Source organism: Heterodontus francisci, chromosome 2, assembly GCF_036365525.1.
Source record: "Heterodontus francisci isolate sHetFra1 chromosome 2, sHetFra1.hap1, whole genome shotgun sequence".
Taxonomy (NCBI): domain Eukaryota; kingdom Metazoa; phylum Chordata; class Chondrichthyes; order Heterodontiformes; family Heterodontidae; genus Heterodontus; species Heterodontus francisci.
The window spans coordinates 42,103,836-42,128,267 of NC_090372.1; the positions used below are offsets into that span (position 1 = coordinate 42,103,836).

At 42.7% G+C, this 24,432-nt stretch overlaps 1 protein-coding gene across 3 annotated transcripts in view; it reads right to left on the reverse strand.

Moving 5' to 3' along the window:
* LOC137384042 (F-actin-uncapping protein LRRC16A-like) overlaps positions 1–24,432 on the reverse strand; it is a 488,125-nt gene that overhangs the window by 41,194 nt on the left and 422,499 nt on the right. For all 3 annotated transcript variants that reach the window (XM_068057622.1, XM_068057608.1, XM_068057615.1), the window contains exons 30-31: positions 22,902–22,968; positions 8,578–8,789 (exon numbers count right to left, since the gene is read on the reverse strand). In XM_068057622.1, the coding sequence (XP_067913723.1) occupies positions 8,578–8,789; positions 22,902–22,968 (279 nt within the window). The remainder of the gene's footprint in view (positions 1–8,577; positions 8,790–22,901; positions 22,969–24,432) is intronic.

The window sequence follows — 24,432 nt, forward strand, 5'->3', positions numbered from 1 at the left end:
CTGCTTCTCTCTCCACAGATGCTGCCAGACCTGCTGAGTATTTCCAGCATTTTTTGTTTTTATATGGGAGATTAAATGCAGGTTGGGTAACTGCTTTTCCCAACACCTCCATTCAGTCCGCAAGCATGACCCTGAGCTTTTGGTTGCCTATCATTTTAATTCTCCGCCCAATCCCACTCTGATGTCTCTGCCCTTGACCTCCTCGACTGTTCTAATGAAGATCAATGTATGCTCAAGGAACAGCATCTCATCTTTCCATTTGGCACTTTACAGCCTTCTGGACTCAACGCTGAGTTCAACAGTTTCAGATCACAACTTCCGCACACATTTTTAAAAATTTTACCCGTCAACTGATTCTGCTATTCCCATTTACATCTCCTCCAGACCAATCTTTTGTTTCTTCACTTGTCCCATTACCATCTCCTATTTGCCCTACACAATCATCCCTTTTGTCATTTAATGTCTCCTGCCTTCCACCCTACAAAAGACCTTTTCTTTTGTTTCTCCCAGCTCCCTCTCCTTTTCCTACCTCTGTACTTGTTTAAAAAAAACATTTTCCAGTTCTGACAAAAGGTCATTGAACTGAAAAGTTAACTCCATTTTCCTTTCCACAGATGCTGCCAGACCTGCTGAGTATTTCCAGCATTCTCTGTTTTTATTATAGCAATGATCAGCAATGGGTGGTGCAGTGGTTAGCACCGCAGCCTCACAGCTCCAGCGACCCGGGTTCAGTTCTGGGTACTGACCGTGCGGAGTTTGCAAGTTCTCCCTGTGACTGTGTGGGTTTCCGCCGGGTGCTCCGGTTTCCTCCCACAGCCAAAGAATTGCAGGTTGATAGGTAAATTGGCCATTGTAAATTGCCCCTAGTGTAGGTAGATGGTAGGAGAATTGAGGGAAGGCGGAGATGTGGTAGGGGACATGGGATTAATGTAGGATTAGTATAAATGGGTGGTTGATGGTCGGCATAGACTCGGTGGGCCGAAGGGCCTGTTTCAGTGCTGTATCTCTCTATGACTATCAGCCATGCTGGAGTTGAGGAAATCCTACTTGGATTTTCCTCAAATCAACTTTGTAGTATTTTAAATTTAGCAAGTGCTTGGGGTAGGGCAAGAGGAGGAACAGGGTAAAATCTTGAAAATTGGAGAATATTGAGCAATTCAGAAGGTTAAGAGGAATGTTTCTTCCAAGGAAAATTTGCAAGGACATACAGACCCAATTTCAAATTGGACAAAATGTGGTTTTTTTAGATTTAGAGATACAGCACTGAAACAGGCCCTTCAGCCCACCGAGTCTGTGCCGACCAACAACCACCCATTTCTACTAATCCGACACTAATTCCATATTCCTACCACATCCCCACCTGTCCCTATATTTCCCTACCACCTACCTACACTAGGGGCAATTTACAATGGCCAATTTACCTATCAACCTGCAAGTCTTTGGCATGTGGGAGGAAACCGGAGCACCCGGAGGAAACCCACGCAGACACAGGCAGTACCCAGAATTGAACCCGGGTCGCTGGAGCTGTGAGGCTGCGGTGCTAACCATTGCGCCACTGTTAGGGTCATCCCTAACGAATCTTGAGGCTTCAAAGAGATCAATGGCCAAATGAGTCTTATGATGTTTATTTGACCAAACTGAAGCCAGCCTAGGACAGGCAATGTCAGAAACTAATCACCTGTCAGGGTTGTCCCAACTGATGCTTTTGCTAATTCTATCGTACAAGGTTGTCCAATCTTTTGATGCAGTGTGCGAGATACACTTGGCTAAATCACAGAGCGGGCTGTGTATGGTTACGCTACAACGTGAGCTACCTTAATCAAAAAAGGAGAACCTCCATACACAGGAAAAGCTGAGCCCCCATACTCAAAAAAAGCAAGACCTTCATATACACAAAAAGTGAGTCCCACAAAAAGCTGTCGTGGATTGCAGTTTCTTACTGGTATCAAGATCAGGTAGATTGTGTAAAGTCTTTATGGTCATCGCCATGGATTTGGATTTTTTTTTCCAGAACTTCAAGGACTCAACTGCCTATTTGATACTGGGTGGTGTATCCTTAAATGAAGTGAAAGTTTCTTTGGAGAATGTTACCTGGGGATCCCTTAAATGACTGTCTTGATATCAACTTTCTCATGGGTTCTGAAGCAATGGTTTGTACTATTGATAAGGTATGGTTAGCAAACAGACTGTGGTCTCTGTTGTGTTGTCGTACTTATTAGCAGCATAAAAGGAATGTTCTGGAGAAAGTTGATCTTATCTTGGATCTGAGACTAAGAACTGTTTCTTATTGACATAATGCTATATATACTCTCATCAAGCCTCCTAAGCTAACATCCTTCGTGTTGCTCTCTTCTCTCCAGCCTAAACTCACGTGAATGACATCATCACTTAGCGGGGTTGCTCTCACCGTCTTCAGCATTAGCCCTTTACATTCTTATGCTACATCTCCCCCCAAGTCTTTACCCAACATTTTATCAAACATATTTACATACTTGACTTATCTACAACCCTCTCTCCCCACCCCCCAAGTCTCTGACTTCACAGATTTAGTCAGTTAGGAGGTTTGAGAACTCTCCCTGATTTGGTTGTAGTCTGACTGGGCCCATCAGTTGTCATCATTGTAAGTCTGGATCGCTGACTTGGTTGCTCTTTACTACAGATTGCAGCCTTCTGTTCGGATTGGGTTTGTTCCTCTTCATCTGGATCTTCGGTTGTTGCTTTTGAGGAATAGGGATGATAGTTCTCCTATTTCTTCTTAGGTTTCCTTCAGTCACGTGTATAACACACGATCGCTGGTAGTTCTCATGTCTATGGATTACTGTACCTTCTCTTTCCAGGTCACGTATCCATACTCTTTGACCATTTTTTAGTTCAGATAAGTTTCTTGCTCGAAATCTATTATAATTCTGGGTTTGTTGCCTTCTGTAAGAGTTCTCCGTCTTTTACTTTTTCGTAGTCCTGAAGCAAGTTCTTTGGCAATATAGGAAGCTTTGTTCTTATCTTCCTACCCACCAGTAGTTCTGCTGGTGATAAGCCACACATCAGCGGCATAGATCTATAAATTAAAAGTGAAATTGGAAGATCTTCACTCTTTTTTAGTAATGACTTAATGGTTCTTACACCTCTTTCCGCCTTACTGTTTGACTGTGGGTACCTGGGTGAACTCATGAGATATCGAAATCCCATCTTCATTGCAAAGTGAGAAAAATATTCATTCATGAATTGTCGTCCATTGGCTGACAATATTTTGTCAGGATACCATGCATCGCAAAGATGTCTTGAAGAGTTCTTGTCATTTCTGTCGTCATAGAATGCAATCTTCTGACTTCTATCCATCTTGAGAAATAATCGATGATGATCGTGTATGACTTCCCCTGAACATAAATAAATCCATATCCAGCCTTTGCATGGTCTGGTTGGACACTGTGTGGTTAGCAGGGGTTCACATTGTTCTGGTTTCTGTACTGCAAATGTCTGACAGTTTTGGATCTCGTTCTCGATATCCTCAGATATTCCAGGCCACCATACCAAAGATTGTGCCCTCGCTGTGCACTTGGTTATACCCAAATGGCCTTGGTGTAAACGATCTAAGATCTCTGATCTCAGTGGACCAGGAATGACTAGGTCTATAATGGTAAAGTATTTCCAATACTCAAAACATTTTCATCGTCTCCCACCTGGACGTTCTTGTGGCCACCCTTGTATGCAATACTGCCTTTCAGAACTCCAGTCCTCGTCACTCTTTTGGGCTTAGCGTATTTCCTGCAACTTCTATGTTCTCACTGGCCAATTTTGTACTGTATGTTGTGAATATGATTCTATCTCGCATATAAAATACACATCCTGCTGAACTGGATGGTCTACCGTCGCTCTAGAAAGCAACTTCCCTTGGACGTATACTGTGTCATACGAATACCGCATCAACCTTAGATGGAATTGTTGTATTCGTGGAGGCACTTTAGCAATCTCCTTCTCATCTGTCTCGATGATGACACTCAATCCAACAATGTAGTTGGAAAATATTTCACATACCCAAGTAATGACTAGTGCTTCTTTTTCTATTACCACATACCGTGTCTGACAAAGCTTTTGACGCACAGAATATTCGTCTATAGGAACCATCAGGTTGCTCCTGAAAAAGAACAGACCATCACCCAGTTTAGGAGGTATCTGCTGCTATCGTTTTAGGTAGTGTAGAGTTGTGGTGTGCCAAGATGTCCGGTGATATAAGCAACTCTTTTATTCTCCTGAAGGCTTGTTCCTGGTGGGAATTCCAACACTACGTTTACTATTTTCTGAGGAGTTGCCTCAGTAGATCAGTTAACCGTGCCAAGTGAGCTAGAAACTTTGCTGGTTAGTTTACCATTCCCAGGAATCTCTGGAGCTGCTGAATGGTAGTAGGAGTAGGAAATTTTGTATTGGCCCTTGTTTTATGTGGATTTGCCATTATGCCTTCTCTGCTCACTATATGTCCCAAGAAACAAAATGAGGACTTGGAAAATTCGCACTTCTCATTCAGAGTAAGTCCTGCATCTTGACGTCTTTGTTCAAACCTTTGGTCATGTTCCTCTACTGACTGCCCATGTATCAGGAGCTCATCTAAGTGACAAATAACTCCTTTCAGCCCTTCTAAGATGTGATGCATAGACCTTTGAAAAATCTCTTGCAGAAGTTATTCCAAACGATAACCTATCAATACAAAATCTCCCGAAAAGCGTTATAAATGTAGTCAGTAATCTTGAGGTCTCATCCAGAGGTAACTGCCAAAACCCACTATTGGCATCGAGTTTTGTAAACATGGTGCTCTGAGAGAGTTTTGCTAAGCTGTCATCAACTGTGGACATTTGGTGCATTTCACGCACTACTGGTTTTTTGAGCTTTGTTAAATCCACGCAAATACGTAGAGTTCCATTCTGTTTTGGGACAGGAACCATGGCTGAACACCACTCCGTTGGTTGTGTTACAGGAGAGATAACCCCCATTCTTGTCATCCCTTTCAATTGGTCTTGAACTTGGCTTAATAATGGATGAGGTATCTTTCTGGGTGTAAAGATACACACGTGATTCTGTACCCCGTCTTGAGTCTTCCGAGCCTTGTGAATAGCTTCAGGTATTCTGCTTCAAAGTGTCTCTTTACGCCTGTTTGCTTGACTTCGTCCATCTTCTTGATCAAATGCAGGTTTAAGCATGCTTTTCTATTCAGCAAGGAAAATTCGTGATTATGCAAGACATATAATGATTTGTCTCCCTCTGTGGTAGAGAGTTGCTTGCAGTTTATCTTTTATTCTCAGTTGGGTCCTGTCTGGACCATGCAACTGTGTATCTGCATGGCTCTTGGTCTGACAGAACTGTGACACTAGCACCTGTGTCCAGTTTGAAGCTCGTGAGGTGTCCATTTAGGTAGATGTCCGCCGTCCGGAATCCTTGATTTGTGTCGTTTATTTCTCCCAAGATATCTCATGTTTTATCTTCTGGATACTGATGCACTTGATTCACTGCTCTCTGCTTGAAAGTCCTCTGCTTTGCCCTCTTCAGTGAAGAAGTTTTGCTCTGGCACATTTTCCCACCATGTCCAGTCTTTTTACAATTGAAACACTCAGCTTTATTTGCTGGACACTGCTCCCTTCTGTGGGTCTTCCTGACTCCACAGCATTGGCACTGTTTCCCGGTGTCATGCACCTTCTCACCTGTGTGCGTCTTTTCCACAAAGCGTTTCTCAGACTTTGGCTTCACAAACTGTAATGTCACTGGACGACTTCTCATCCACGAGTTGTTTTCCGCCCGCAGAATGGCATTATTTTGTTTGTGAACTTTAGCCTGTCTTACAATCTGAATGGCCTTTTCAAGTGCAAGGTCCTCCTTCGACTGCAAAATGTCTGACAGAGATTCATCAGCTACGCCTACAACTATTTGGTCTCTGATTAGTTCTGCCTTTAATTCACTGTATTTGTATCCCTCTGCCAAATGGCATCGATCATTAAATATAAGAATCTATGGATTCGCCTAGCTTCTGCACCCGTTTATTAAATTTGGCCCTTTCCAGGATTTTATTGCTGCAAAGATTAAAATATTTATCAAAAGCTTGAAGGACATCTTCAAATTTATCAGAAGTCTGTTTATTCCTTGTCTCACAATTACGTCATCCACAATCACACCTACTGAATATAAAAAGGTGTTGACCTGTTCAACTTCTGTCTTTGTATGGAGTTGGGAAGCAATTAGGATCCTCTTCCTCCAAATGGACCAATTTTGAACCTGATTGTGTCCTTCTAGATCTTGAAAACTTTCTGGCATTCCGAATTTTGAATCCATATTACTTCCTTCACTTTAGTAAGGCTTTCTAGGTGTTCCCCTTTGTTTTAAAATCTTGCAGGCTTGAATGGAGGTTTTCGCGGTCTTTTGGGGATTTCCCGCACTTTCCGCAGTCTGGCTGAGCAATTGCTGCCGTCTCCACCCAACTCCCAAATCTCTCACCCGACCCTGGACCGTTGCCCGGCCCTGCAACTCGGACCGATCGCTGGACTTGGATGGACCGATGCAAACCCCCAAGCTTCTGTGGTGTGGTCTGAGAGGGTGCAGGACTTTCTCACCAACTATCTGTGTCGTCTGTGGCTATGGAGCAACTCCTGAGTGTTTTGCAGTCCCCTGACTAGATCTGCTGTTTTCCTGATGCTTCTCCACGAGGTAGGGAGATCTTCAAATTCTCTTGGCTGTTTTAACTGGTGCCACCATATTGTGTGTTGCTGTATTTGGTAGTGTAATAGGGATGTTCTGGAGAACGCCTCAGACTCAGGAAAAGGTCAATTAAGAACTGTTTATTATTTACATTATACTATATACACTCTCATCAAGCCTCCGAAGCTAACATCCTTCGTGCTGCTCTCTTCTCTCCAGCCTAACCTCATGTGACGATGACATCATCACTCTTACAGTGGGAGGGGTTGCTCTCACTGTCTTCAACATTAACCCTTTACATCCTTATACTACAGTCTCTAAACATTTGTAATGCTAGTTTGGAGGAGCAATTAATGTGGAAAACAAAGAAATAGTACAGGAATAAACAATCAACACTGATGAATGAATAAAGACAACCTGGCAAATATTTTAAATAAACTCTGCTCAAGAGATTGCAAAAATACTATAAATTATAGAAATACTGATAAACATTATTGAACAATGGAAGGTGTTTATGACCATCTTTCTCACAGGCTGTTGCAAATTGCAACAGAACAGACCACAGAGCAGTTCCAGAAATCACTCAATGAGGTGGATATATTCTTTCACAATTACCCAACTATCTTGCACTTTTGTCTTCCCCAGATAAGATGCTAATTTATCATTTGTATATTGAGATTAGATGAATTAATTGTTTTGTTACTTACCTGTATGGACAGATTAAAAATAAACTCTCCATTGCTAGTTTAATTTACATTATCTGGATAAAACCAAGGGAAGGAAACACTACAAGGAAAGCTCTTTAAGCCCATTTCTGTTTGGGTGATCCCAGTGTGCAGCGAGGTCAATTTCTTAACTTGAAACAAGATACAGAACCATTGACCAAAAGTACTGCACACTGGGGGAAGCATAAACAGTACCACAAAGTGCTATTTTGTTTATATGATCCCCATCCATCTCCATCCATCAATTAAATGAGGATAATGGAGATTGTGAGCAGGGTGATAATTTCTTTCACATTATGAGCAGAATGCATGCTAAAGTAAGATACCATAGTACTTTCCTTCAAAATGTAACTATAGTCTTGTTTAGGCCAGTGGAAACTCCAACTTAGAAACTGATCTCACAGCATTAACATAAATAGAAATCTTGAAGATCTAGAAACTGACTACTGATTAAGATGATTTGAGATACATTTCTGCAAGGTACAATTAATATTCCAATTGCTTTTGCTATCTGGAAGCAGTTCTTTTTGGATGTCACTATAACACGTCAATGGGAGGGTATCATTCTGTACAGTTAAAATTCTCTCCTGAGATATAACGAAACTTGGAGTATACCGATCTACTTCTCAGCTAACAAATACTGTCATAGAGTCATAGAAAGATACGGCACTGAAACAGAGCTTACGGCCCACCGAGTCTGTGCCGGCCATCAACCACCCATTTATACTAATCCTACATTAGTCCCACATTCCCTACCACATCTCCTCCTACATTAATCCCATATTCCCTACCACCTACCTACACTAGGGGCAATTTACAATGGCCAATTTACCTATCAATCCGCACGTCTTTGGCGGTGGGAGGAAACCGGAGCACCCGGCGGAAACCCAAACGGTCACAGGGAGAACTTGCAAACTCCACACAGGCAGTACCGAGAACCGAACCCAGGTCGCTGGAGCTGTGAGGCTGCAGTGCTAACCACTGCGCCACTGTGCCGCCCCCTGTGTCCTGCTAATATACACTGTTATTAATGATCAGATGCCAAGAGTTGCACCACGCTGATATTGGACACAACCATTTGTGGTACTAAGCTCTATACGTTGAATAAATAAGAAATAGAATGGAAAATACAGTGGAATAGAATTAAGCAATGATTCGTTGAGCACAAAAGACTTACAGCTGTCTTGCTTGGTGGTAGCTTTTTGTTCCTCTTGGGTCTAGATTTTGTATAATGCTCCAGTTTCTTTACCTCTTCTGAGGGTAGCTCAGTCATCACGCTGCTGGGCCGTGATAACCTTTCTTGCTTGCTGTAAATACCTGAAGCAGGAGTTGACTCATCGAAATGGACTGGTATCTCCTCCAAGGCCTTATCTAGGTCAAACTCCATCTCTGTACAAAAAATTGGGATTACTGGGACTCTCAAATATTTAATAGGAATATTGAACAAATTTAGAGGATATAATCACTAGTAGCAATAGCCGAGTAATAATCAAAAATAAAATAAGCGATTGAACACGCAACAACAGAAAAATAGCTGTAACTTTAATTAGTAGTATGCAGGATGCCAGGAGTATTGATGGAATCAAAATTAATTATAATTAAAGAAGGAACACCAATACAATTTTACTGTTTTATTTAGCAAGTATTTACTTTTTCAGATATTGAAAATTAATCCAAACAAATGGAACAATTCACAAATTTGGTGGGGGCATAGGAATGCAACACTTTCTCTTAAAATGGCATCTTCACACAGACACCATAAGTGTTAGGTAGAACTTTAGAACTGGTCAACAGTCAGGGACAGACGAGTGTGACTATGAGTCAGGCAGGTATGAGAATCCAAGATGTAGAGCAGCCTTGGCCCTTGACTTTGACCAACAGATACAAGGTACTTGTTACCTGTGTGGATGAGAACAAGGATTGTAGATGACGACAAAGATGGGAAAACTTACCATCGCACCATGGTGCAGAAGATCATTCAAGTGGTGGGGGGGGGGGGGGGGGGGGCAGTGAAAAGGAATGCGATAGTGAAAGGTTACAGAATAGCCAGGGGAAAGATACTGTTTTCTCCAGCCCAACGGGGAGTTCTGAAAGTTGTGTTGCCTGCCCTGTGCCAGAGTTAATGACATCTCCTCACTGCTGGAGAAGAACTTGGGAGTGGGAGCGAGAGGATCCAATTGCCATGGCCCACCTACATACCAACGACATAGGCAGAACTAGGAATGACATTCTGCTGAGGGACTTTAAGGAGTTAGGGTCCAAATTAAAAAGCAGAACCTCAAAAGTAATAATCACTGGATTGTTACCTGAGCCACGCGCCAATTGGCATTGGGATAAATAGATTAGAAGGTTAAAGCATGTGGTTAAAGGAGTGCATTTGGAGGCAGGAGTTTCGCTTCATGGGCCACTGGCCCCAGTACTGGGGAAGAGGGACTGTTCTGTTGGTATGCGCTCCTCTTAAACTGGGGAGGGCCCAGTGTTCTGGTGAATCAAATAACTAGGGCTTTAAACCACTAAAGGAGAGGAGGGCTGGAGGATACAGGAAAGGGTAAATTCAAAGCAGCAAGGAAATGTCAAGTTTGTAGAGCAGAGCAGTGTTTGGGTAAAAATAAGCAGAGTGGATCAGGAAGGGATAGTGAGACTAACAAAGGTAATACGGCATTCGTGACCTCAAGGAAAATTAGAAAAAAGTCAAAGCTAAAGGCACTTATCTGAATGTGCAAAGTATTCAAAACAAATTATATGGATTAATAGCACAGACAGAAATTAATAGGCTTGATCTAGGAAGCAATTAGACAGAAGCAAATGAGAGAGGCAACCAAGGTTGGGAACTAAATATTCCAGGTTACTTAACTTTTAGAAGAGACAGTCAAAATGGAAAAGGAGGAGGGGTATCTCTGACAATAAAGGATGCAATAATGACAGTAGAGAGAAAGAATCTTAGCTTAGAAAATCAAGAAGTAGAATCAGTTTGACTGGAGCTAAGAAACAGCAAAGGGCAAAAAACATTGGTGGGGATTGTTTATACGCTCCGTAACAGTAATTATGGAGTAGTCTCTGGGGAGATGGTGGCATAGTGGTAATGTCACTGAACTAGTAATCCAGAGGCCCAGGCTAATACCCTGGGGACACAGGTTCAAAACCCATCACGGCAGCTGGTGGAATTTAAAATTCAATTAATTCATTAAAAAAAATCTGGAAAGCTAGTCTTAGTAATGGTTCCATGAAAGTAGCATCAATTGTCATAAAAACCCATCTGGTTCACTAATGTCCTTTAGGGAAAGAAATCTGCTGTCCTCACCTGGCTTGGCCTACATGTAACTCAAGACCGCACAAATCAGAGCTTGGACCTCAGCTATTTACAGTACAATCTATATTAATGACTTAGATGACGGAACTGAGTTTATTGTATCCAAGTTTTCTGACAATACAAAGTAAAGTGGGAAAGTAAGCAGTCACAAGGACACAAAGAGGCTGCAGGAGAATATAGACAGGTAGGGTGAGTGGGCAAGAACAAGGCAGATGGAATATAATGTGGCCAAGTGTGAAGTTATTCACTTTGGTAGGGGAAAAAAAGCAAAATTTTTTTTGAATGGCGAGAGACTGGGAAATGTTTGTATTCAGATGGACCTGGGTGTCCATGTATACGAATAACAAGCAATTAGGAAGGCAAATGGTATGTTCGCTTTTGTTACAAAGGGATTGGAGTTTGAGTAAAGAAGTCTTATTACAATTATCCAGGGCACTGGAAAGGTCACGCCTGGAGTACTGTGTACAGTTTTGGTCTCCTTACCCAAGGAAGAATATTCTTGCTCTAGAGGGAGTGCAACAAAGGTTCACTGAACTGGTTCCTGGGATGAGAGGATTGTGCTATATGGAGAGGATGAGTACACTGGAGTTTAGAAGAATAAGAGGTGATTTAATTGAAACATAAAATTCTTAAGGGGCTTGGCTGGCTATACGCTGAGAAAATGTTTCTCCTGGCTGGGGACTCTAGAATATGGGGTCACAGAATGAGGATTGAGATGAAGAGAAATTTCTTCACTCAAAGGGTTGTGAATCATTGGAATTCTCTACTCCAGAGAGCTGTGGATGCTCAGTCATCGACTATCTTCAAGACAGATAGACAGACTTTTGGGTATGAAGGGAATTAATGAATATGGGGTCAATGAGGGAAGGTAGAGTTGAGGTAGATTAGCCATCATCTTGTTGAACGGCGGAGCGGGCTTTAAAGGGCCACATGGCCTCCAATCAGCTCCTATTTCTTATGTTATGTTCACAGATACCATAGTATAACTTGAAGCATATATGAGCTTGCTTTGGAGAGAAATCACAGTTCTTTTAAAGGAGGGAAACCAAGTTGGTGAATGAAAGAAAAAACATTCAAGTACCAAAGCTCCAAGTCAGAGACCTGAAAGATATGTAGGCAGCAGCTTCAAAATTTAGTTCAAATTCAGTGGGAAAAGAATGAGGAGGATCACACCAAAAATATAGGTATGGTCATCCTCATTCTTTAAACATATTTCAACTTCTACATCAATTGAATACCCTGCCAAATTAAATAAAACCATTTGACGCATTTTCTAATCATCAACACTTCACTGCTGTACAGTGCTGGTTAGGTAATCTTCTTTGAGCCTTTTCTACGTTCATGTTCTCCCTCACCAACAGTGTTAAGGAAGTTGTAGTTATGGGACAGCGGGTTGTGTCTTCACGAGTGATCAGATTCAGCAACACATCACTGGAAGCAGTCAACAAACTGACCCGCAGGACCAAGATTTTTTTTATTCGTTCATGGAATGTGGGCGTCGCTGGCTAGGACAGCATTTATTGACCATCCCTAATTCCCTTTGAGAAGGTGGTGGTGAGCTACCTTCTTGAACCGCAGCAGTCCCCATGGGGTAGGTACACCCACAGTGCTGTTAGGAAGGGAGTTCCAGGATTTTGACCCAGCAACAGTGAAGGAACGGCAATATAGTTCCAAGTCAGGATGTGTGTGACTTGGAGGGAAACTTGCAGGTGGTGCTGTTCCCATGCATTTGCTGCTCTTGTCCTTCCAGTTGGTAGAGCTCTTGTCCTTCTAGTTGGTAGAGGTCGCTGGTTTGGAAGGTGCTGTCTAAGGAGCCTTGGTGCATTGCTGTGGTGCATCTTGTAGATGGTACATACTGCTGCCACTGTGCATTGGTGGTGGAGGGAGTGAATGTTTGTGGAATGGGTGGCAATCAAGCGGGCTGCTTTGTCCTGGATGGTGTCGAGCTTCTTGAGTGTTGTTGGAGCTGCACCCATCCAGGCAAGTGGAGAGTATTCCATCACACTCCTGACTTGTGCCTTGTAGATGGAGGACAAGCTTTGGGGAGTCAGGAGTTGGTTTACTCACCGCAGCATTCCGAGCCTCTGACCTGCTCTTGTAGCCATGGTATTTATATGGCTACTCCAGTTCAGTTTCTGGTCAATGGTAACCCCTAGGATGTTGACAGTGGGGGATACAGCGATGGTAATGCCATTGAATGTTGAGGGGAGATGGTTATGTTCTCTCTTGTTGGAGATGGTCATTGCCTGCCGCTTGTGTGGCACGAATGTTACTTGTCACTTATCAGCATAAGCCTGGACATTGTCCAGGTCTTGCTACATTTCTACACGGACTGCTCAAGTATCTGAGGAGTTGCGACTGTTGTTGAACATTGTGCAATCATCAGTGAACATCCCCACATCTGACCTTATGATTGAAGGAAGATCATTGATGAAGCAGATGAAGATGGTTGGGCCTAGGACACTACCCTGAGAAACACCTGCAGTGATATCCTAGAGCTGAGATGATTGACCTCCAAGAACCACAACCATCTTGTTTTGCGCTGCGTACAATTCCAACCAGCGGAGAGTTTTCCCCGATTCCCATTGACTTCAGTTTTGCTAGGACTCCTTGATGCCGTACTCGGTCAAATGCTGCATTGATGTCAAGGGCAGTCACTCTCACCTCACCTTTTGAGTTCAGCTCTTTTGTCCATGATTGAACCAAAGCTGTCATGAGGGCTGGAGCTGAATGGCCCTGGCAGAATCCAAACTGAGTGTCGGTGAGCAGGTTATTGCTAAGCAAGTGCCACTTGACAGCACTGTTGACGACTCCTTCCATCACTTTACTGATGATTGAGATTAGACTGAAGGGGCAGTAATTGGCCGGGTTGGACTTGTCCTGCTTTTTCTATACAGGACATACCTGGGCAATTTTACACATTGCCGGGTAGATCCCAGTGTTGTAGCTATACTGGAACAGCTTGGCTAGGGGCGCGGCAAGTTCTGAAGCGTAGGTCTTCAATATTATTGCCAGATTGTTGTCAGGGCCCACAGTCTTTGTAGCATCCAGTGCCTTCATTCGTTTCTTGATATCACGAAGAGTGAATCTAATTGGCTGAAGTCTGGCATTTGTGATGCTGGCAACTGCAGGAGGAGGCCGAGATGGATCATCAACTCAGCACTTCTGGCTGAAGATTGATGCAAATGCTTCAGCCCTATCTTTTGCTCTGATTTGCTGGGCACCCCCTCATTGAGGATGGGGATATTTGTGATGCCATCTCCTGCTGTTAGTTGTTTAATTGTCAACCACCGTTCACAACTGGATGTGGCAGGACTGCACAGCTCAGATCCGATCCGTTGGTTATTGGATTGCTTAGCTCTATCACATGCTGCTTACTCTGTTCGGCATGCAAGTACTCCTGGGTTGTAGCTTCACCAGGTTGACACCTCATTTTGAGGTAAGCCTGGTGCTGCTCCTGGCGTGCCCTCCTACATTCTTCATTGAACCAGTTTTGGTCCCCTGGCTTAATGGTAATGGTAGAGTGGGGGATATGCCGGGCCATGAAGTTACAGATTATGGTTGAGTACAATTCTGCTGCTGCTGCTGGCCCACAACGCCTCATGGATGCCCAGTTTTGCATTGCTAGATCTGTTCGAAATCTATCCCATTCAGCGTGGTGGTAGTACCACACAACACGAGGGAGGGTATCCTCAATGTGAAGACGGGACTTTGTCTCCACAGGGACTGTGCAGTGGTCACTCCTACCAAAACTGTCATGGACAGATGCAGTTATGGCAGGCAGATTGGTGAGGATGAGATGAAGTATACTTTTTCCTCTTGTTGGTTCCCTCACCACCTGCAGTAGATCCAGTCTAGCAGCTATGTCCTTTAGGGCTTGGCCAGCTACTGAGCCACTCTTGGTGATGAACAATGAAGTCCCCTACCCAGAGTACAATCTGCACCCTTGACACCCTCAGTGCTTCGTCCAAGTAATGTTCAACATGGAGGAGTACTGATTCATCAGCCGAGGTGGGGGCGGTAGGTGGTAATCAGCAAGAGGTTACCTTGCCCATATTTGGCCTGATGCCATGAGACTTCATGGGGTCCGGAGTCAATGTTGAGGACTCCCAGGGCAACTCCCTCCCAACTGTATACCACTGTCCCGCCACCTCTGTTGGGTCTGTCCTGCCCGTGGGACAAGACATACCGTATCAGGGATTGTGATGGCAGTGTCTGGGACATTGTAAGGTTTGATTCAAGGAGTGTGACTATGTTTGGCTGTTGCCTGACTAGTCTGCAGGACAGCTCTCCCAACTTTGGCACAAGCCCCCAGATGTTAATAAGGACGACTTTGCAAGGTCAACAGGGCTGGGTTTGCCGTTGTCGTTTCCAGTGCCTTGGTCGAAGACAGGTGGTCCGTCCGGTTTCATTCCTTATTGACTTCGTAGCAGTTAGAAACAACTGAGTGGAATGCTAGGCCATTTCAGAGGGCATGTACGAATCAACCACATTGCTGTGGTTCTGGAGTCACATGTTGGCCAGACCAGGTTAGGACAGCAGATTTCCTTCCCTAAAGGACATTCGTGAACTAGATGTTTTTTTTTAAACAATCGACAGTGCTTTCATGGCCTTTAGACGAGCTTTTTAATTCCAAATTTTTATGAATTGAATTTAAATTCCACTTTCTGCTATGGTGGGATTCGAACCCATGTCCCCAGAACAACCTCAACATCAATGAAACAGTCCATTCTAGGTCAAGCATGCTAGTGCTAATCAAGCAAAGGCGGCTTCACTGGCTTGGGCGTGTGCATAGGATGGAAGATGACCACATCCCCAAGGATATGCTATACTTGGAGGTAGCCCGTGCCAACAGACCAGCAGGGAACCCAAAGTTCTGATTCAAGGATGCTGTCAAAAGACATGAACGTCCTCAACATCAATCATGAGAAGTGGGAAACTCTAGCTGACGATTGATGCAAATGGGGACACTAGCTGTGGGCAGGAATTTGCTGCCACCACGACATGTGGTTCCAGAAGCTCCAAAGCAGACGCTAGCAGAAATCATCCCGCACCTCCGGCAAGGGACAACTTCATGTTTGGCACTTGTGGCATACTTTGCCTTTCCAGAATCGGCTTGTTCAGCCATCAAAAGTAGTGATGATCTCACCTGACCTCATCAAAATTCTGAGCCTGCATTCCCATCAACTCTTGCAGATGGAAGGATGCCAATCAGGTAATCTTCCTCACCCCAGCTGTATATAATGGTCTCATTCTGAACAGCACCTTTATTTTTTTTTTACAAGAAAATGCACTGGAGGGAGATTGAGTTGAACATGAGGAAGTTGTAAAAAACCAAATGACAAACTCTCTGCATTATATCAAAAAGAATTCCAAACAAAACAGATGGAGGGCTAAATTAGACAGCCCCCGAAAATGGGCACTAGGATCATGATGTACGATTAACCAATTAAACAATCAAAGTTGCATCAACAGTACTGGATGCATCAACAGGGTGGTACGCTGTGGCTACAGCCAGGTGCTGGGAGTTGTTGTTGAAGAGAATTTGGCCTGAGAAAGAGTGAGGAATGGCACAACAGCAGACAGCACAGGCTCCAAGGCTTTAGAGATGCTGCACTGGAGGTTTTGGTGGGGGTGGTAGAAAGTACAAGAGAGGTCCTGTATCCTTGAGAAGGAAGCACTCTAGACACATATTCAAAAGGCAGTGGGAGCAGACTGTCATTGAGGTAAATGTCAGGCGTCAAGCCTCGAGGACACAGATGTAGTGCCGCAAGGAGTTCAAAGACCTCACACAAGTGGTCAAAGTTAATGAATACATCTTCAAATTCCACATCCTACCAACAGCACCACTAATCTCAGCCACCACTCAAATCACACCACACCCCACCACTCACCTGCTAACAATCTCTATTAATCACGCCTCATACCCAACATTCATATGTTTACCTCACCCTCACACACTTAGCATTGTAGCAAGCCTTGAATCTACATCCCACAGGTTCCACACAATTCCAGCTATTTAACCATGAGAGCTACATGAGCCAAACAGATTGCATGACACAATGAAACACTTCCTTCTCTCTTGCAGGACAAGGTGGTGCACAACCAGAAGCAGCAGGAGCTAACCGGAAAGAGAAGGGTGTGCCTGTGGGCCCTGATACCTATGGAGGATACAGTGTTGGTCATTTTTGGGAAGGCATTGCTGAAGCTGTGGTCAGCAGTGGGGCTGAAATCATCCAAGATGACGTTATTCTCATACCTAATCTTCCTTCTCACATTCCACTTCTCCCTCGTCACATTCTCTCCTGATTTACAAGCTACAGATGGTGTAAGCATGCACCTCTTACTTCCCTGCCCCCACCCCCCCCCCCCCACCTCCACTGATCCCCAGAACACAGCCTTACCCTCGTGCATTTTTCCTTTCAGATACCCAAGTGATACACCCTCACCAGGTAGTGGCATAGTGGTAATGTCACTGGATGAGTATTCCAGAGGCTCAAGCTAATCCTCTGGGGACATGGGTTTGAATCCCACCCTGGCAGATGGTGATATTTGAATTCAATTAATAAAAATCTGGAATTAAAAGCTCGTCTAATGGTGATCATGAAACCATTGTCGATTGTTGTAAAAACCCATCTGGTTCACTAATTTCCTTTAGGGAAGGAAATCTGCCGTCCTTACCTGGTCTGGCCTACATGTGACTCCAGACCCACAGCAATGTGGTTGACTCTTAAATGCCCTCTGAAATGGCCTAGCAAGCCACTCAGTTCAAGGGCAATTAGGGATGGGCAATAGATTCTGGCCTAGCCAGTGATGCCCACATCCCACAAACAAATAAAAATAAAAATCTGGCACAGTGGACTGCTGCAAAATGATGACATTATGACTGCTGCCTGGATACCGGACATTGACCTGCATGATTCATAAGAGCATAAGGCGGCTATTCAGCCCTTTGAGCCTGCTCCGCCATTTAATAAGATCATGGCTGATCCTTAACCTCAACTCCACTTTCTTGTCCAATCCCCGTATCTCTTAATTCCCTTTGAGCCCAAAAATCTAATTGCCGCCTATGGGCACAAACTAGTTGGATGTTGAGGGAGTGGAATCCCTGTGGGCTAAGTTATAGGGCAGAGTCGACATCTGGCATCCACAAATAGATGTGCAGTCATAGGGCTGGATTTTCCATTTGGAGTCGGGACCCTGATGTTGGGATTAAATGCGGGTCATGACCCCGCACCATGTCAGAAATAGTCAGTCACCTGACACAGTTTTTGGTGAGCTGGCCAATCAGTGGCCAGAGGGCGTACTTGCTTCCGAGGCTGGAAGGCCAATAGGAGGTTCTCCAGTGACGACATATTGGCAGCCTCATCGTCCCAGAGAGAGAGAGAGAGAAAGAAAGAGAGAGAGAGGGAGAGAAAAAGAGAGAGAGAGAGAGGGAGAGGGAGAGAGAGAGAGAGAGAGTGTCTCACAATGATGGTTCCCTCTGAACACCAGGCAAAAAAATGTGATTTAAAAATGGCTACAGCAGCCAGACCATGATCATGTTGGAGCAACCCCTTCACTGGATGGCCAACAGCTGCAGCTGTGGACAAATGGCCAAGGCTGATTACAGGGGGTCCTAACAGGGAGTGCCTACCTAACGCACCTCCTACTTCAAGGCTGCCTCCTCTCACTGGCCTTGTTTCGGCTAGTGTTGCCAAGTATACTTCTGTATTTTGGCCTCTAAAGCAACGTCACCATGAAGTAACACAGAAGTCTTATTCCTGGCTGTGGATTGCCAATAAATGTGAAATGGTATATTCTACAACTAAATTACCACAGCAGCAGCATCCATTTATCTAGCAGCAACAACGTAAGAAGAACTCCAAGACACTGTATCTGGGTAGGAGTTAGAAACAGATAGGGGATATCCCGAAATGTGTGTCGAAGACAAAGGTTTAAGGAGATCATTTTTAGCTAGAAAGAGGTATGACGACGTTGGAGCGGCTAGAAAGAGATGGTTGCAAATGATGGCTGAGGGAGGGGTGGCATCGCGAGCTTGAGTCAGAGGAGTGGAAGACACAAACTATGATGCAGAGTTGAGAAGATATCAAAAAGTAGGTGGGTCAAGGTTTTAAGACAAATGGGGGCTGGGAATTAGTAATAAGAGGTGACAGAGCCATAATGAGAGTTTCAGCAGTGATTGGAATGAGGTAAGGATGGAAAAGTGAGGCATGGAGGTGGATAAAAATAGACTTGCTGATGAATTGGATACAAGACTTGAAGCTTGGGTTCAGACTGAGTGAGTAGCTGAGGAGGGAGAACAGGATGAGGAACTATGAAAATTTTGTTGCGAGCCACAATTGTTCTGGTTTTGCCAACATCTAGCTGGATAATGAAGAACGAGGAAGAAGCTACAGTGTGTTATGAGGTCAGAGAAAATGGAGCAATGAGGGAGGAGGCAGTCAGGCAACTCTTTAAATTGCAATTCATGAGCTAATTTCACCTGGTGAGATTAGTTGGTAAAGTGGAGGGAGCTGGGAGAGAAGCTTAAACAGGTGGGTTGGGCTGGAAAGGGGGAGTTTGTGTATGCTGTTACCCAGAACAGTACTTAGACATGGAGGGCCAATATTAGTTTAGTTTAGTTTAGAGATACAGCACTGAAACAGGCCCTTCGGCCCACCGAGTCTGTGCCGACCATCAACCACCCATTTTATACTAATCCTACCACATCCCCACCTGTCCCTATATTTCCCTACTACCTACCTATACTAGGGGCAATTTATAATGGCCAATTTACCTACCAACCTGCAAGTCTTTTGGCTTGTGGGAGGAAACCGGAGCACCCGGAGAAAACCCACGCAGACACAGGGAGAACTTGCAAACTCCACACAGGCAGTAGCCTGAATTGAACCTGGGTCGCTGGAGCTGTGAGGCTACAGTGCTAACCACTGGGCCGCAATATTGCTCAAGATAAGCACACCGTTAAGATTTAACACCACTGATATGGGTGTTTTACCAGAGGGTTGAGGAGGAAAACGTAGCAGGCAACATGAGAAGAGAAAAGCAAGTTGGATTTGTGATGAAGAGTCGGTGGGCAGGATGCACGCTGACTAAAGCTAGAGTAGAGGAAAGCAATGAGCCTGTCCAGCTGGGACTCGAACCCGAATTGAAAACCTGGAAGGTCGGAAGCTTGGTCACCAGCAGGAAAAGTTGAATCAGTCAGGGAGCATCAGAAACTGAGAGACGGCTGATAAGGAAGAAGAAAGACTTGCATTTATCATGTGCCTCAGGATGTTCCATAGGGGTCCAGGTGAAGTAGATGCAGTCATTATTGTTTAATAGGCAAATGTGGGCAGCTAATGTGCACAAAGCAAGATATCACGAAAAGCAATGAGATAACTAACTGACAATGCATTTTGATGGTGCTGGTTGAGGGATAAATGTTAATTAGGACAAGAGAAGAAGATATGGACTTATTTTCTATATATTACAAATATTGTTGGGTATGACGGAGAGCACTGGCTACTTTAATACTATGAGGATGTCACTGTGCCTGTGGTGGGTGCACTGTATCCAAGTTTCATCCTGTACTTTGTGCTAAAGGACTTTTGCACAATCTGCCTCACCACATATGTCCTGAACTTCATTCTCTTTAGCATCAACTATAAACAATTGGTTTACTTGACTGAAGCCTGGAAACAGGAGCTCCAATCCAAAGGGAAATAATCTCTATGATGTGCAAACCAAACACCAGGAAATCTTGCTCTTCTTTGACTATATCAGAGGATCATTTACAACCATCTGAACTAACAGATGGAGCCCTCAATTTAATGCTTGCATCCAAAAGTTGGCACCTTTGGCAATGTAGTGCTCATTTAGTTTTCCACTGAAGTGTCACATAGATTCTATCCACAAGTTCTTGCTCTGAGGTTTGAACCCAAGACCTAACACTCAAGAGGTGGATGAGCTCAAGTTTGGAATCAAAGCCAATACATGCAAGAACTGTAGTGCTGATTTACATTCAAATGTAAATAAAAACAACTACTTATAATTAAGCAATCCTTTAAGTAAAATCTTGAAAATGGCTGTCAGATAGTTGGCCCTGCTCGATAACCAAAAGATCCAGTGCCTGCCTAGCAGTCAAGAGTTAGAGCTGAAAAACCCAAGGGTCAGACAACTGAGGCTCTGGAGGTCAACAGTAGACTGTGGCATACCAGCTGCCCTCTTGATTTTGGGACATCAGGTTCAGTAATATCTCACCTTATAACTGAACTGATCAAATGCCAAGCCAAGTAAGATAGTGCTATCAGCAAATCATGACATTCACTAATCCTGGAGGCTGAAATAAGAGCAAACAGAACAGCAATCTTCACAGGAAAAGATATGAATATGCAAGAAATCGCTGTCTTAAATTGGTGCAACATTAACTTTTGTCTTGTGATGGAGGTGATATTGACCCTGAGGAATCATACATTTTCCCCACCCTTTGAACACAATTCGGAAAATGTCTTCACTTCATTAACCATTTCCAAGACTAGGTTCCAACTGAATTGTCTTTCTGATCTGGACAGTGTACATCTTCAAATAATTTGAATTCATGCTTTTTTAATGTGAAGATTCAAATTGGTCATTCTGATCCTTCCAACAAAACAGCTGTTAGTAAAAGGTCCTTCTGTTAATTTCTGCAGATATGTAAATTACATTTATGGGGGAGGGCATTGGGAAGATCCAAAACAAGTACTGCACCTCCTCCCAACACCCAGCAATAACCAAATGTGGCCTCGAGTTATCTGAATGCACAAGGAAATGCACTTGGACTGCAAATTAATGACCTTGGAAGTTGAAAGCTACATAAAAAATAAACAATTTTGCAGAAAACTTTTGCAAAACTGTCCAATACAATGATGTAACTACACTAGTTAATGTCTTATGCAGCAAAGACAGAAATTGCTGCAGAAGGGAAGAAAAAGAACAGCTGTCATTAAAAACTTTCATAAACAGGAGAGAGGAATGAAATGTGACTGAGGTGCCATCCTTTAAAAAGGAATGGAGTGAGTTCCATGTAGTGTCATCTCCATTTGATGGTCCAGGATTCATTTATGTTAAGGTTGCAGGAATCTCATCCTTCCTCACTCAATTATTGCTCTTCAATTTTTATTCCTATTGTTGAATATACTAAAATTGAAGAAAATTGAGCCAAATAGTTCAATATCTTCACAACAAATTCTGAACCATAAATACCAATATTCTCAAAATTGTTTTATTGTATCTCTTTCAGTCTTTTACTGTGTAATGTGGGTCGAATAGAGTTCTAACTTTCTTCCAGTCCATGAAATTTCTGCAAGCATGCTGTATGGACCATTAAATGAATGCATTCATATTTTGTGATAATTTACTTACCATAAACTTGCAAATTGGCAGGTTTAGCTTCAAGAGAACTGCAGTACTATTTGATAGAGGATATCCTAAAATACTTGATCAGAATTTCTTCTTTTTGAATAAAGAACTATATAAAATGTTCATCTTTAAGTGCATTCTGTAATTTTCTAATTATATTTGCAAAATATTTGATCTTTTTAAAAAGGAATCAAATCTGAGAAATTAAAAATATTCACCATCTTTTTTAACAAGCTGAACACAGATGAAAGCAACTTCACCACTAGATGGGAGTGCTTACACATGAGAAGCACCCCAGAGTCTTCAGCAGGAAGTAAATTTTTTTCTTTCTTTCATGGGATGTGGACGTTGCCAGCATTTGTTGCCCATCCCTAATTGCCCTTGACAACTGAGTGTCTTTATAGGCCATTTCAGAGGGCAGTTAACAGTCAACCACATTGCTGTAATCTTTGCCGAAGAGCATGCTGTGACTTATTATAAATAAATCTATCCATCTTTCTGCTCATCTGAAATGTAGATAGTTCCCAAAAACTTGAGCTACACTAGAAAAAAAAAGAGACTCTGTTTATAGCTACAAAATGTTGATAACTTTCTGAACTCAGAATTTGCCGAAAATTACTTGGGAAAACTACCACAACTTTAGCCAAGTCATTTTCTTTAACTTATTTTCTGACATTTCCATCAACTCTTTTCTGAGAATTACAAGTAAATATCAGAAAGCTAAATTTATGAACAATGATGAACTTGCAGTTGAATGATCAGATTTTACTTCCACAAACGAAACTAAAATGAACATGTGCTTATTCATTTACCAAATGCTCTGGAAACAGGGCGGAGCATTCTGCTGTGGATACTTTTCCTCTTCGACTTGGGAGTCATCTGCCACACAAAACATAATTCCAGTTAATCATTAAAGCATAAATAATATTCACAAATGTTGCATATTCAATCGCATATTGATTAAATTTGCTTTCAGGTTCAATAATTTTTTTTTAAAACTTACCAGTGCCAAGGATGTGACAATAGTAGATTAATTGTTCTATACACTACTTATCCCTCAATCAACACCTCAAAATACTATCAGATAATTATCAAACTGCTGTTTGCGCTTGACTGCTGTGTTGCCTGCATTACAACAGTGACAACACTTCAAAAAGCACTTCATTGACTGTAAAGCACTTTGGGATATCCAGAAGTTGTGAAAGGCATATAAATGCAAGTCTTTCTTTCCTTAAAGTAACTTACAAAAACTCAAAGACATTTTTATAATATTAAATGCCATGTTAGGAAGACATGCAATGGGAAGGACAAGTCATCCAAAATGGTAACATTTCTGCAAATGTGACCATTCATAATCTATATTATACACAGTTGCCTCTTTCCTTCTATATTTCCTTATCAGACATGAATCAAGCTGCCAGTGCCCCCCTAAAAGGTCAGTCCCCCCCTAAAGTTGAATTTAGCATTGCACACATTTAATAGTTAATTGCTGAATGTTCATTTTTCAGTGTAAAATGGCTCATTCCCAAATACATACATATGCTTTTAAACTAGCATTCCCCTGCATGGAGAATTTAAATGGCCAAGGTTTTTTGTGCATATTTTTAGAAAGATTATTCAAATTTACATTACACATGAAGCACCAAGTAGAAATGACCGGAGCCAAAATTTGCTGACTGAACAGTGTAGTATTGCCTGGAATTAAATGCTGCATTTCTCATTATATGTATAGTATTCCTCATTTTTGGAATGTAGTTTAACCTCCATGCACAAGTAAGCACTCAGCCAAATGGGGGAAAACAACTAGGACACTGTCCCTTTAGAAGTCTGACACCATACATCAGCCATTTTGGTGAAGTGGTTTTTTCCCCAGGCTTGTGAATTGGGGCCCTGTATTGAAATCAGACTTCCATCTTTAATTAGAGGAAGTAGCATAGACTAACACAAAACAAAAGTTGCCTGACAGGCTGAATGAATCCAAAAGTCGAAAATGCATCTGATAAGAAAGATAACCAAATAGGAAGGGAAGGAGCTCTGCAAATAAAGGCATGAAATAAGGAACTTCATACCTAGGGCACAGAGTTTAACAGTTATCTGTTCAGCATAAAAATATAATTGAAATATAATAAAATGTAACTACTGGAAGTGAGGAACTGTGGCAAAATGTTAAAATCAGCTTTGAGCAACATTGTAGTTATCTGTTCAATTGTCAATTCAACAACAAAGTAATACAACTGTCCATGGGAGAGGCATCTGATGGTAGTTAAAAACTTAGCTCTCATTTTCTAAGGTAAGTGAAACATCATTTTATGCAAAAATGTTAGACATGTCATGTAATTTCCG